The following is a 13,793-nucleotide window of genomic DNA, read 5'->3' as shown; positions in this document are numbered from 1 at the left end:
TAGATTAATGAAGATTACATGCAGCGATTACTGGCCACGGGATGAATCGCGATGACCTCATGTCCCATCAGAAGGCAATAAATCAGGAGATGTCAGGGGAACTCTCCGTGGAGGAGTCAAGAACTGTGAGGTGGACATTACGGTCACCTAATCCCGATATGGGAACATAAATAGCTCAAGGTTACAGAGAGGGCTTTTATAGGCGGTACACATCTGTGAATTTGCTAGTCATTTTATGAAAGGCAAAAAAAAAAACAGCTCTTACTAGGAATAATTCAAAGAGCTCAATCAACATTTGAGGTCTAGACTTTACCCAAGATGCAGTAATGAGTCAATCCAACCTCAGATCCACAATGTGGATGCACCCCTCCATTGATGCATAATTCTTGGCAGATTTAGATCTCCCATGGGATTACACACCAGGCCTGGATATCACATTCTTAGTATTCTTCGAATGCAAACACGCACATCGTCCCACATGCAGAGGGCTGACCCCTCTTTTGTAATAGAAGCGTGCAGATCCCATGCTTAGTGACCCCAACCTGCCCCAGCTTCCACTTCCCACTGCCACCTCTCCCTATTCCCCGTCTCTTTCTTTTATTTCAATGGCCACCTTCCAATGACCCAGCTACCCCTCATCTGGCGTGGGAACCTACACCTGTGGCTCTCCCCAGGCATCACCACCACATACTCTGCATTCACTAAAAATGGCATTTTTGTGTTGACTTGAATACCTGAATTCAATGAATTGATGAGGTTTAGTCAATTTGGTTCCTTGCAATGCAAAGTTGGCACTTTAAAGCAAACACAGAGTCACTGAGTACATGGCACATAAACATCCAATTTTTTTTTTCACCGTGCCCCCCTTCTTGACTTGAAAACTAGGATTTCTCTGAGTAAATCCTCTAATCCATTAGGGGAAGGGTTGGGTTTTGGAGATTTGACTGGCAGGACGATTCTTCTTGGTCTCGGATGAAGCATTTCACATTTTCAAATGTAGCTGATGTGTTGTTGTTTTTTTTAAATTGAGAAAACGGGCTGGTTAATGAAATTAGGATATTTCCTGAATTGGATATAAGACATAAAAAAAAAAAAGCTACCAGTGGTTCTTTTACTTTACCCATGCAACTGTCCTGCCCAGGCTCAGCAGCACACATGCTGACACTAATTGTCCTCATGCTGACTGTGTCTCTTCATGGACAATGGTTTTGATTGGGATGGGGGTGAGTTATGATGTTGGGACAAGGGTCTTTGTTCAGTAGCCTTTGCCCGTTCCCTCCCCCACACCTCCCCTTTATCCCCCTCCCCATCCATCTATCTTGTTCCAACCATTTGGGCAGCTGTCACTTAATCCAGCTAATCACAGAGTGGGATGGTCTGTGGGAAACCAGACGAGTCCACAGCTTTGCTCAACCCCAACATGCACTGAGTCGGGAAACTATTTACCCAGACAATTACAACATGTCGGCATGCAAGCAAGCTTGGATTTTAGGTAAACCCAAATATGGCAATATGGCCACCTGTTCTTTCTTTGATCTTTCGATTCTGCCTCATGACAAGGTTTGTCTGTCACATTTGCATAGTCTGAAGATACAGGCAGGCGTTATTCCAAGATCTCCTGCCACTAATTCATTCATTGCTACTCACAGTTCCTCTTGAATGCATTGGCGTATGCATACACACACCCCCATGCTCAGACTGGGGCAGCTAGCACCCACCCCCTTTTGTGGTGGGGGGAGGGGGACTGGTTGGAAAGGTCAGAAGCCGAGCTACATTTCGTGGGATGATCCACGTTCATGTCAAATAATACATCTTTGAGGCCGCATCTGTTATGCGTCTGTGGTCGTATGGGTTGGCAGAGTTTCCGGAAATAGCAGCACGAGTGTCGACCCTTCGCCAAAACCCCAAGACTCACTTCTCTCTTCCGTACCCCTTACCTCTTAACTACAGCTGTACATGTTACCCACCTCCCCTACCCCAGCCTAGTTTTGGCCTCTCATGTCTTACTGGTAGCTACAGTCTCGTACAACTGTACTCCCACCCGCCCGTGTCCAAACCCTGACTGAAGCCCTTTGGCTCTCCCCTATCCTGTCATCTCCTATCCCCTTCTCTTGTCCCATGTGGTCTTCCCCAATAACACTCCCCTCCCCTTCCTCCCGCCACCACCCACAGCCAGACAAGCCTACTTAATCCCATAGCCCAGCAGCAACCAGCCTACCAGCTTGTTGGTCCCCCAGATCAACAACACAGACTGAAACACACACATTTTCCAATCCCCCTCCCTGTGATTTGTCTTTCCCGCTTCATTGAAGCATTGAAGTCCCTTAAATACATGCTTTTTTTTGTACTACCCCTCCCAGGACAACATCCTATCAATGACATTACAGTAGAGGTCATAGCGGTCACACTGTGGCTACTACAACTGTCACTGGTGGTGACGTAATGAGTGTTATTTAGGTCAGCTGGTTGCCTAGCACTGTGCCTTGCAGCACACCAGCTAGATTACTTACTGTGTTGATGGTTAGCTTGCTTAGGTCGTGAGTCATGGTTTTAAGAGCAATTCCCCCCCCTAAATTGACAAAATGTAATTGTTTTTAAATATATAAATAAAATGTAATCATTCAAATGCTTGTTGTATTGCAAAATAAAAACATAATTGTTGTACTTGAGGCACAGTGAGGCGTAAATCAGAAAGGGGGCTGCAACTAGTTATTATTCCTTTATCGACTAATCTATTTTATACATTAATCAATTACTCCACATTAAATCAGATTTAAGCCAATAATTGCCATCTCATTTTACCAGAGCTCAAGGATTTGTTGTGAACAAAGAGTCCAAAACCAGATATATCCAATTAAAGATCATATAAAACCGAAGAAAGCAGCAAATCCTTACATTTGAGAAACTGAAAAAAAAATGGTTTTGCCTAACCTTGTTAATTCCTTTTCTGTTCATCCACTAATTGATTGATAAACACATTTTCAGCACAGGGTAGAACTAATTTGTCAATGCACCACTACTGTTCTACTGGTCAACTGTTATACTCATAATCCCCTTAGCTGCTGATTTACCTCAGTCTGAGAACCAAGGACAAAGCCAGGCAGAGTTCATCTCACACAGCTAATATTGGCAAAGTGACCTTCTTAATGAACATTATACCTGCTCAGGCTTTATTATTTTTCCTCCTGAAAATGTGGTAGAAGACCACCTGCCTTTAACATTTATTGATTTGTTTTATATATTGATTGTGGAAGAGGAAAGCTGAAGCCGATATAAGAAAGAGACACCGGAAAACTGGTCAGAGCGAGTTCCAGTGGTGGGTTGTCAGAAAACACAGTGTCCAGTCAGTGGGGAGAATGTCAACCATCACATCTGGGTTTCAATTATACTGCTGCGTTGTTAAAGGGATAGTTTGGATTTTTTGACGTGGGGTTGTATGAGGTTTATCCATAGTCGGTGTAGTAGATGGCGGTCAGCACGCCCCCAGTATGAAGAAACAGGCAGAAGTAACACGGAAGCTAAGCAATGTACTGCTGTGGACGGGGGCGTGGCTAAACATATTTTAGACATCTAACAAAACTCCATATCAGTTTAAGTGTTTGCAGTATTTAGAAAATATATTTAATACATCAGATTTACCCAGTTGCTGACATTGAATGGTTAGAAGATGTCAAAGGAATAGTTCAGTAGTTAGTAGTAATAGTAGTAGTTTTCCATCTTGGAAATGGGCTGTGCTGGTTAAACTAAATGTAATGTAACATGTCTATAAGTGAGCTTTTGAGGTGCTGTAAATTAAGATTTCTCTTTATCTGCTTTTGCAAGATGTGTAAAATTTCTGCATTGGAAATATTGAGTAATTTCAACTTGCACCTTCTGTGGCCCGGTTCTTCAGTTGCCTGGATTTTTGTTTCAAAGCTTCACTGTAGAGTCATCAGAGTATGTGCAGGTTCAAACTACCACATTGCATACTGAGCCAAAGGAAAGTTGGTACAGCCCAGGCTGTTCCCTTGTGTCCTCCTCTCTCTCGACATCTCAGTCATGCAGCTTCTTTTGGCTTCTTCCCACAGTTGTACTTACCGTATCCTGCTCTCTTATCTTTGAATCATTGGGTTTCATTGGCAGCGTAACTCAATCGCACCTCCGAGTAACGGGGCCAAGTTGCATAGTCTGTAGTAGCAATGACATCGATTTTTGCATCATCCGCGTGCGTGCGTATGTGTATGCGCGCGCTGATGCTTGTAGAAGAGTTGCATGACTGGCTTTAACGAACATCCACGTTATTCTTTCTTCATTATCAACACAACCCTAACTTCTTCATAAATTTAGGAACAAAATAACAAAGGGTCTGTTGTTAAATGTTCCTTTTTTGTAGTGGAGAGTAAACAAGGCATTGTGCAGTCATTAGCAATGAAGTATTTAGAAGATATTAGAAAGTAAAAACTTGCCATATCATATTTAGTCCAGTGAAATGGAAATGTTGGACTGTAAGTGAGCTGGGACTAGTTCCAGTGCCCATTCACAGTAAAGGCAGCAGGTGGTACAGTAAATTGTTGTAGTGAGGTGTATGCTCAATAGTTGCAAATGTTATGTTTCTTTGTGCTTAATAATATAATTCCTACCATGCATTCACTCTATAGGTCAACTGAAGACATTGTTACTCTAATGGACAGCAGTCTAATTGCTCAATAAGGCTTGCTGGCACTGAAATGAGAAAACTCTTACACATTGCTTTGGATCTGGAGAGAGAGAGAGAGAGAGAGAGAGAGAGAGAGATGCTATTTTGTCCACATTTTACCTGACCTATTTTTTCTTTTTTTTCTTCTTTCTCCTTCCCTCCAGCGGACATTCACCTTGATTTTAGAGGCCTGGGACTGGGACAACGGCACACGAAACAGTAAGTCTAAACTTCACACACATCTTAGTGCCTTGGCTGCTATCTGATTCAGATGGAAATAAAAGTGGACATGGTTGCCAACAAACATCTTTCATAACTGCTTCGAACATGTGAATGTGATATTTTTCTTAGTTTTATTTGATAGTAATGGAATATTTTTGTATTTTTTAATAGGGATGTTAATAATTAACTGTTAGCCCGACAATACGATCTCTTTTTTTTATTATTTTTTTTTTTTTATAATTATTTTAATCAGTTTAACAGTTAGTTTTAAGTCATTTTAAAAAGTTTGCTGTATGGTAAAAGAAAAAAAGGCTATTCAGTCGAGTTCCTGACTGCTAAGTGACTGGTGTTTTAAGATCTTTTTTCCTGTTAAGTTCACGGCCCACTGCTGGAAGGTGCTCACAGCGGAGGGCTTCATGACACGATGTTGAGGAGGACTGGTGGGTTAAATTGGCCGTCGTGCACACAGACACACAGCTGACGTACGCTGGGCGTACGAACGCCTCTGGAGCAACTAGGGGGTTAAGTGTCTTGCTCAGGGACACGTTGGCTGGTGTATTACAGTGGAAATCCAACCCAGGTCGCCCACACCATAGGCATGTGTCATACCCACTGCGCCACCCCAACGTTTACCGATCATTAACCGTTGACCGACAAGCAGAAAACGGAGTCTCAGTTCACCGTGTCCAAACAGCTGTTGGCTTGTAGCGGTGTTGATGTTTTGTGCGCTGTTGGACACATGTAGCCACTTTCCTGAAACCGCTTTCGGGATCAACATAAGTCCACAGCAGCCCGCGGCGTGTATGTCCGAGCCTGTCTCCACCGCTGCCATCTGCAGGTCAGCTGTGTGTCTGCCTGGTTTACGCTCGGACGGCCATCTTAATCAATATAGTTTCATGTGTCACGTAGCTCTCCAAAATCAGAAAAAAGAGGAGCTTAAAACGCAACTTGCTAGTTCAAAATTGGGATTAGCAAGGTAATTAGTAGTTAAGAACAAGATTCTACAGCCTATTTACATTTTTATCATGCAAAAGATGTTTTGAAAGCTTTGTAAACCCAGTGTCCATTGGAAAAATGAAATTATCATCATCGAGGTAAACTGTTGGTCGGACATAACTGTTATGTCAGTTTGGTCTCTGGTGAATTCTTTGGGACGTTTTTCATTATTCTGTGACGATCCATAGACGGAGGCATTAATCCAGTAAAATAACCTGCCGTTTAATTGACAATAGACATAATTGCTGGTTACAACAAGTTGAAGTCCTGTTCACAACTTCAAATCAATTTCATCGTGTTTTGTGTATTAAGGTTGTAAATGGAAACTTTCTGCTTTAACACTAAAGGTATACAGGTTGAAAAGACCCAAAAGACGCTTCATATAGAAAACTTTTCTTGGTTCTTCTCAGTTATGTCGGCTGTGGCGGTCAGGTCTGACCAGCTGTATCCTGTTTTCCTTTGGTTATGTCCGCTGGGTGGACTCCTGTATAACCCCCTTTTTCCCGTCTGAGCAGTAGCCCAGTCTGGGAGGAAGAGGACCAGTTGAGGACTGTAATGTATGTGTTAATGTAGCTTTTTATCTGTGGACAGGCTGGCATATTTCACAAGTCTCTAATACCTTTCCTATGCATTTAAGCATGTACAGGAATTTATATTCAGGACCATACTGTCCTCTCCAGTCTAAACTTGCTCCTTCTTATTTATATGAGGTCATTGCATCCTGTTTTGTCCATAACATCAAACGCACTTCCACTCGCAAATGCAGACAATGGAGAAGAAATAGATTTTGACATCAGAGCGCTTTGATTAGACTTGCATGCCTTGTGTAGTCGCCGTTTCTCCATGTGGGCCCCCAGTAATTGTGTACATTAACAGTAATTAGTTTTGATATTTCTGATGGATGTAAGGCCTCAATGTTTCTTCAGAAACCGTCCAGTTGATTTTCTGCCAGCTGCTTGCACTACAGTCTCAGCCAAATTGCTCTAAAGTGGCAAAATAGATGCGTTTCAGATTTAAGGATACAAAACCTAAGAATCACATTTTCAGCACTTCCAACTTGATTTATTTTACTGGCATAAAATGAAGAAGGGGACACCTTTGTTGCTCTTATCTCAAAGTATAGTAGGAATGTGATAGACTTCGAAGCTCACGCAGGTTTGATTCATTCTGTGTTGGATGTGGTTTAAAAACAGCAACACTAGGTCGCAGACATCAGCTGACTTCAACCTTAAAGTCATCGGTTCAAGAAACACAAATGTCTTGAACAAATGCTTCTTTCAACCTCGCTGGGAGATCACAAGGGAGTCTGCTTGCTTCTGTAAGGTCACACTGCTCCAATCCCAAGTCCGGACTCACGAACTTCGGTGCACGGTTCTCGCAAAATTCATCAGGGCTTAGGGTTGTCCCACTGTCGAATTTCAAAGGGCGTGAGGGTGTGAGTACACACTTACCGAGCCCTTTTCGTGACTCTGCATCGTTGCAAACTTCACCGAAGGGAATTACCCACAGTTCAAAGCAGTGTTCCGTTCACCACAGAGACCATAAGGAAATCCGGTAATTACAAAGGTAAACAACAGCACGGCACATGACCACGGAACGTGTGGAAAGCAGCAAACTTAAAATGAAAATACCCAAACCGGCAAGAGTCAGCAACATCTTTGTTATTAAATGTCACCAAGGTAACGTGATCTCATGAAGTGCTGTCCCAATCCCAGTTATACTTGTCTGAGCCCATGTGGCTTCACACACTCACTCACTTAGCACCTGAGATCAATTAAGTCTGTGAGTCTTTAGTCCTCAGGGCTCACTTTGGGATTGGGCCAGTGAGTTGCAGTAATGATTGTACCCTTTGCTTGGCAGGTGGATCGGACAGGTTGCGCTCATATTTTTTTTTTTTTTTTTTTTTTTTTTTGATTTGTCAGGGCTTGGTTTTTACAGTTTGTGGTCAAAGACATGTTTGAGATATAGACTATGTATGTATGAACAAAAATGTCCCTGTGACCAATTGTTGGCTGGAATGGCCAGTTTTGAAAATGCACTTTTGAAAATGCATGTCATTATTTACTTTGACCCTGTCCCTGTTGTCTTTCTTGCCATGACATCCCAAGTAAAACACTTGCTATGTGAGTTGACAATAAACCCTTGAGGGGATTTGTTGTGGCTGAAACGAGACATGAAAATCTTGAAATAAATGACCCTGTGCATCTGTAAGAAGAATCTGGAACTTGGTCTTTGGTCTGAGTCAGCACCAGCCTCATGTCGAGTCAGCACCAGCCTCATGTCTTGTCCTGCACAGGAGCCTACCAGTGCGTTGGTCTGCCAGTGAGATTTCTCTCCTCTGGCGTCATGTCCTCCGGTGTGCCTCTCTTCCCTTCCCCCTTGTGTTCTCAGGAAAGGCAGCCGGCTGTTTTCCTTGTGTTTATCGAACAGGAAGTGGAGTGGACTGGGAGGCCGGGCTCGGTGTTTAGACACCGAGGTAGCGGAGCCCGGCTTGGGCCCGGAGCCCATTGTTCTCTATCTGGCAACTGCCGGGGGTTATTTCTGTTATTGTTGCCTAATTCTGTCCGACATTGTGTCAGTCCCCCAGCAGAGGTGTGTGTGTGTGTGTGTGTGTGTGTGTGTGTGTGTGTGTGTCTGTGTGTTGTGTGTGTGTCTGTGTGTGTCTCCCTATTTCAACAGAGATTGTTTGCCAGCTTCGATCCCACTGTGATAAAGATTGAATTCCTTCTGGAAGCCGGTGCTGCAGTGAGCCCCACCGAGGCAAACAATGTTCAATGCAAGCGTGCTAGAGGCTAAATGGTTGCAACCTCCCGACATGATGGTGCACATACCGACAGCTCAGAGGCGCCACTGATGTGGGCCATCACCAGAAAATAGATCAATTTGCAGACAATGAATTTCAATTGCACACTTAAAATTCACTGGGTACTTTTCACACATGCACACACACACATAATGTGATATCCAAGTGTCTGTCTGCTGAATAAGAATGCACTGCACTGGGAGTGCCTTTACATCAGAATAAAGGAGATTCCACATCTTTGTTCTGGGGCCTTCTGAGTTCTTTTGAGTGTTTTGTTTTCATCCTTTGGGGAAGATGGACAAAAACGCAGTTGTGAGGACTCGTAGCATTTAGCTATACGTTAACTTGTGTCATGTTCTGTGACCGATTTTGTGGTTTTCTGCTGAAAGTCTTAAAATGCTATCCCATCCAGATCCTGATTCATGTCATCTTCTGTTTAATTCACTAAGTTGACAACCAAGCAAACCTCTTGTGCAACCTGCAACAACTGTTTTCTTTGGGCCACTTGGGCGCAGCAGAAACAAGTTGTTAGCACAGCATTGACATATCGTCACCTTTTAAAGTTGATATGGCAAACGTTCAGCAAACAATTGCTCATTTACACATCCAGCAATTCCAAAGCAACATTACCTTTCATTTGGAGTCATGTTTCTGGCGACCCAGGACAGAAAAATCCTTTAATCAGAATTTTTATTATGCCAAAAAATAATGCCAAGACTGGCTCGATTGGACCAGAGAATATGCAGTAAAAACAGATCAGGGGATGCTGTTGTGAAGTTAGCTTTAAGTGATGTAATTAAGTGTTTCAATTGGAGAAAGCACTGTGCAGGACTCAGTTTACTAAAAATAGCCTTTTGCTAATGGTCAAGCACATTTCCTAAAAAGGAAACAATTGAATGTGAGTAACCGGCTAACTGGACAACAGCTCTAAAAGTGACCTACGACTGATTTGTCTTCTGTTTTTTGTTTCAGTTGATGAGGAGCTGCTTATCGAACGCAGCATTCACACTGGAATGATCAATCCCGGCGACCCCTGGCAGACCATCCCGTACGACGGGCCGGTGGCTCGCCTCGTCTATCGTATCAGAGTGCGGTGCGATGACAACTACTATGGCAACAAGTGCAATAAGCTGTGTGTACCACGTGATGACTACTTTGGCCATTATCGCTGCGAGCCTTCAGGGGCCCAGGTGTGCCTGGATGGCTGGATGGGCTCCGACTGTAGGACAGGTGAGATGCGATTGTCCCACACAGTAATTATAAACGTTCATATAGACGTTGATGTTATTTCTTTCCGTCAAGCCAATCCCACAATGCACCAAGCAGCCTCAAAGCATCACAAAGATACTGTGATCATCTTTCTAGAGATGTAACGATTATCGATTTAGTCGATCGACGGAAGTTCTTTTCTGTCTTTCCGATTAATCGTGTTAGTCACTGAACAAAGGTGCTTTTCTTTGTCGTTTATGATTAGTAAACTGAATGTCTTTTGGGTTTTGGACTGTTGGTCAAAAGAAAATTAAAACCGATCACCTTTTGCGGTTGGAAATTTTATCAGGCATGTTTCACTATTTACCTAATTCATTGACAAAATTATGAAGAAATTATTGAAGAAAAATAATTGGATTAATCAATACTGAAAATAATTGTTAGCTGCAGCCCTGCTTCTTTCTATCAGAAAAGTGGCAGACTTTGAAATGAGGCAAGTAATTGAAACATCAGGTTATCTAATGACCATTATCAATAAAATATCAAATAGTTTCAGCCCTATTTGTGAAAAGTGCTCAGATTCTTTGCTGTAAGTCTAAAGTTATGTTATTTACATTGCATGAATATTAAACATATCATGTAAGCTGATGTGCACTTATTTGTCACATCCACTCAATTTCTATATTCTTTAGCAATGCATTAGAAAAATTGAGAATGCACAATTAGCCAAAGTTATTGTCCAAGTCCCATTTTTAAAACCAACAAATGCAACGTGCGCTGCCTGCTTATGTTGAAACAGAGCAGCGTTGTGCTTGTGGGTGGTGTTAGATGGTGGGGGGCCTCAATAAATCACCCAACTGACCTTAGAAGACGAAGGGTGAAAAGAGGAGGGGAGAGGAGAGGGGCTGGGTTGTTTTTAAGAGGGGGTAGTTGTACATGCAATTCTCCTTCCCCCCCCCCCCGCCTTGGTCAGGGTGCCATGAATTCTCACGTCTTGTTGCACTTGTTAGAGAGATGGCAAACAAACAAGCTTCTCCTCCTCCCACCTTTCCATATCGTTGCCTCCCTTCTTTTCCCCCCACTTCTCGCTGGCCCTTTTTATGTTAAGTGAAATGTATGTTTTTAATGGAAAGTAATTTAATCATAAATGTCTCCTCGATGTAATTTAAATTGTTGTTTTTTTAAATTGTTTCTCTCTGTCTTACTTTTTCTCAGCGATCTGCAAGCAAGGGTGCAACCTGTTACATGGCAGCTGCTCTGTCCCAGGGGAATGCAAGTAAGACTGCTTTTTTTTGCTGCTACGTTGTGCTTAGTCATATTATACATGCAGTTAGATTTGTTGCTTTGGTCTGTTTGTAATAGAGGTTTCTGTAACGCCATATGAAAAAGGATACTGTCGTAGTGTTAGGCCAAGCTGAATGTGTGAACGACAAAAAGAACGATGGATATCAGATGCCAAACGGAGGCACCTTCACTTGTTGTAGCCTGTTTTTTTAATAATGTCAGCCTTTTTCCATCCCTTGTGGGCATCTCCATCTCGTTTTAGGAGAAAAGGGCAATGTCGCACATGCCTTCTTGTATTTTTAGCCACCTAAAATCCTCTACAGAATACCAAGCACCTCATCAGCTCTCTGCTGCTCGGACCGAAGAAAGCGAGTCGTTGGTGTGTGAATTCGACCACTGGTAAACGTGCTGGGAATTGTCATATCCCCTCCCATCCCCATCCGCATTGCAGTCCTCCTTGAAGGGCAGGGGGCAGGAAAAGAAATTAATATCCCACTGTGTTATGTACATTTCCCAAAGTGGAAATGACAGTCAGATAAAGTGACGTGGAATGGCCCCATAGGTCTGTGTTTTCAGGATGTGGTGCATCCCGTCGTCATTTGTAAACCCCCTCCTCCCACCTGCCAGATGGAAAGAGACTCTTCTTCCATTATTAGGAAACAGGGTTTGGCTCGGAGCCGAGGAATAACAAGGGGATGACCAGTTTTAGGAAACCGCTTCACATTTTTTCGTGTCTGCTTCAATCATTGTCTTTATTTAAGTTAGCAGACAGACAACGGAGGGAAGTAGCTTATTCTTTCCGAAATGTCAAGTCCCAGTCAACAGGAAAAGTGACATGAATAGCAGAGCAGCAGTAAAGAATCTTCCTGCAGTGGCACGAATTTAATAAAGCCTCAGGTCACAGAAAGCTGGTATTTAATCCATTGCTGTCTCCTTTCATTGCTTTTATTTCATCACAGTTTTATGGGCTTTACCTCGTTTGCCACAGGCTTTTAAGAAACACAAAAGCTGGTACGTGCCTGTTGTTCCGCTACTGCATTGAGGCTTTTCATTAGCACACATTAGGCTTGTTCTGACTTATCTGTCAGAGGCTTGCCGTGTCCCAAGCCTCTGACGAATCACTTGTGTAAGCAATGTAACACATTTTTTACCCAAAAAAATGTCAACGTGCCAAGATGTTGGAATCCAACTCGGAAGAAACATCACGCCCACACAAGTAAGGGGCTGATGAGTATCACAATATCATTATGGCCAAGAATTGAACCACAGAAAACCCCTTTTGATAACTTTTTTTTTTTTTTTTAAAGGCAGTAAGCAAGTCTCTTTGCCAAAGTTCTGTGTTATTGGTACATTGCTGTCAGACCCTCTGAAGCTTATCTTCTACAGTGGAAGAAACGTGCCAAATATTCACCAATGTCGTCCCCCCCCCCCCCAGCCTGAGAATGACAGAGATATCTGAAGGCCTCGTCTCATGGAGACAGCGGTGCCGTCTGCAGGAGACTCAAAATAGCAGTCAATTGACAAGACAGCTGGCGCGACGACACCACAGCCTTGGAATAGCCGAGCGCTGCCATGAAGCTGCAGGCGCGTGCACGTATTCACTGTATACACACAGTTGTCTCCAGCCACTCTCTCTCAGAACCACCGCGCCACCCTCGTAGCCCTTCAGCCACAGACTCTAACCCGAACATGGGAGCCGCTGGAAGTATTCTTAACCCCTCCTGCCCTGGAATGTCACCCTCCACTAAGATTAGTTGGCAGGAACTCGTGGCATAGGTTGAGACGAGCAGATGCAGTATTAGGTGTTTCCACTGTTGGGCAGGTTGCACCCTAGGGCTCGAATCAGCCACAAGTGGACTCTCTTTGTCCCTTTTGCATATTTAGCAGCTTCATGGTTTGTAGTGCCTGTCCCACCAACTGTATGATAAATGCATAAAACAACTTCAGTGATAGGTTTGGTTTTGAGAAGTGTATTGTGGAAGCTTCTCAATGGACTCACACAGTGACAAAATGATTTATGTGTCTGTGTTTGACAGGTGTAGCTATGGCTGGCAGGGACAATTCTGTGACGAATGTGTGCTTTACCCCGGATGCGTCCATGGGACCTGCAACATCCAGTGGCAGTGCAACTGCGAGAGGAACTGGGGCGGACTGCTGTGTGATAAAGGTATGGAAAAGTTTTAGTTTTGTTTTTGTTTCATCGCCTCCCACACAAGATGCTGGCCGAGCATGATCCTGCACGTTCCCTCAAGCTACCTCAAGTCACCTGGGTTTGATGAGTAACAAGTGAGCAAGCTCCTTTAAAGCAGATATGAAACAGAAAAAGACTTTTGAAGAAGAAACATGTCACCATGTAGAAATCTGCAAAAGTAATGCTACTCTGCCATTAGTAGGGTTGGGTATTGTTTGGATTTGTTTATCCAATACCGGTGCCTGAATCCTGTTTAATTTAGCTTCTAGCTAACGGTAGGCTAACATAATGTGCTACTTGTGGCTCTCTAACCTCCGTTTCAGAGCATCAGAGGGGAGCGCAGGCATTTAAGTGGCACTGAAATTCATGTTGCTATTTGGTCCGGTAGATACCATCATTAAGGCCCTGGTGCC

The 13,793-nt window shown here is 43.3% G+C and overlaps 1 protein-coding gene across 1 annotated transcript in view; it reads left to right on the top strand.

Moving 5' to 3' along the window:
• jag2b (jagged canonical Notch ligand 2b) overlaps positions 1-13,793 on the top strand; it is a 52,720-nt gene that overhangs the window by 17,606 nt on the left and 21,321 nt on the right. Inside the window, 4 exon segments of the mRNA XM_032543094.1 lie at positions 4,840-4,894; positions 9,669-9,926; positions 11,121-11,181; positions 13,226-13,356. Coding sequence (XP_032398985.1) covers positions 4,840-4,894; positions 9,669-9,926; positions 11,121-11,181; positions 13,226-13,356 — 505 coding nt within the window.

This window comes from Etheostoma spectabile, chromosome 18 (assembly GCF_008692095.1).
Source record: "Etheostoma spectabile isolate EspeVRDwgs_2016 chromosome 18, UIUC_Espe_1.0, whole genome shotgun sequence".
NCBI classification, from domain to species: Eukaryota; Metazoa; Chordata; class Actinopteri; order Perciformes; family Percidae; genus Etheostoma; species Etheostoma spectabile.
Note: the sequence above shows the minus strand (reverse complement) of the source record. Positions and strands in the feature narration are given on the sequence as shown.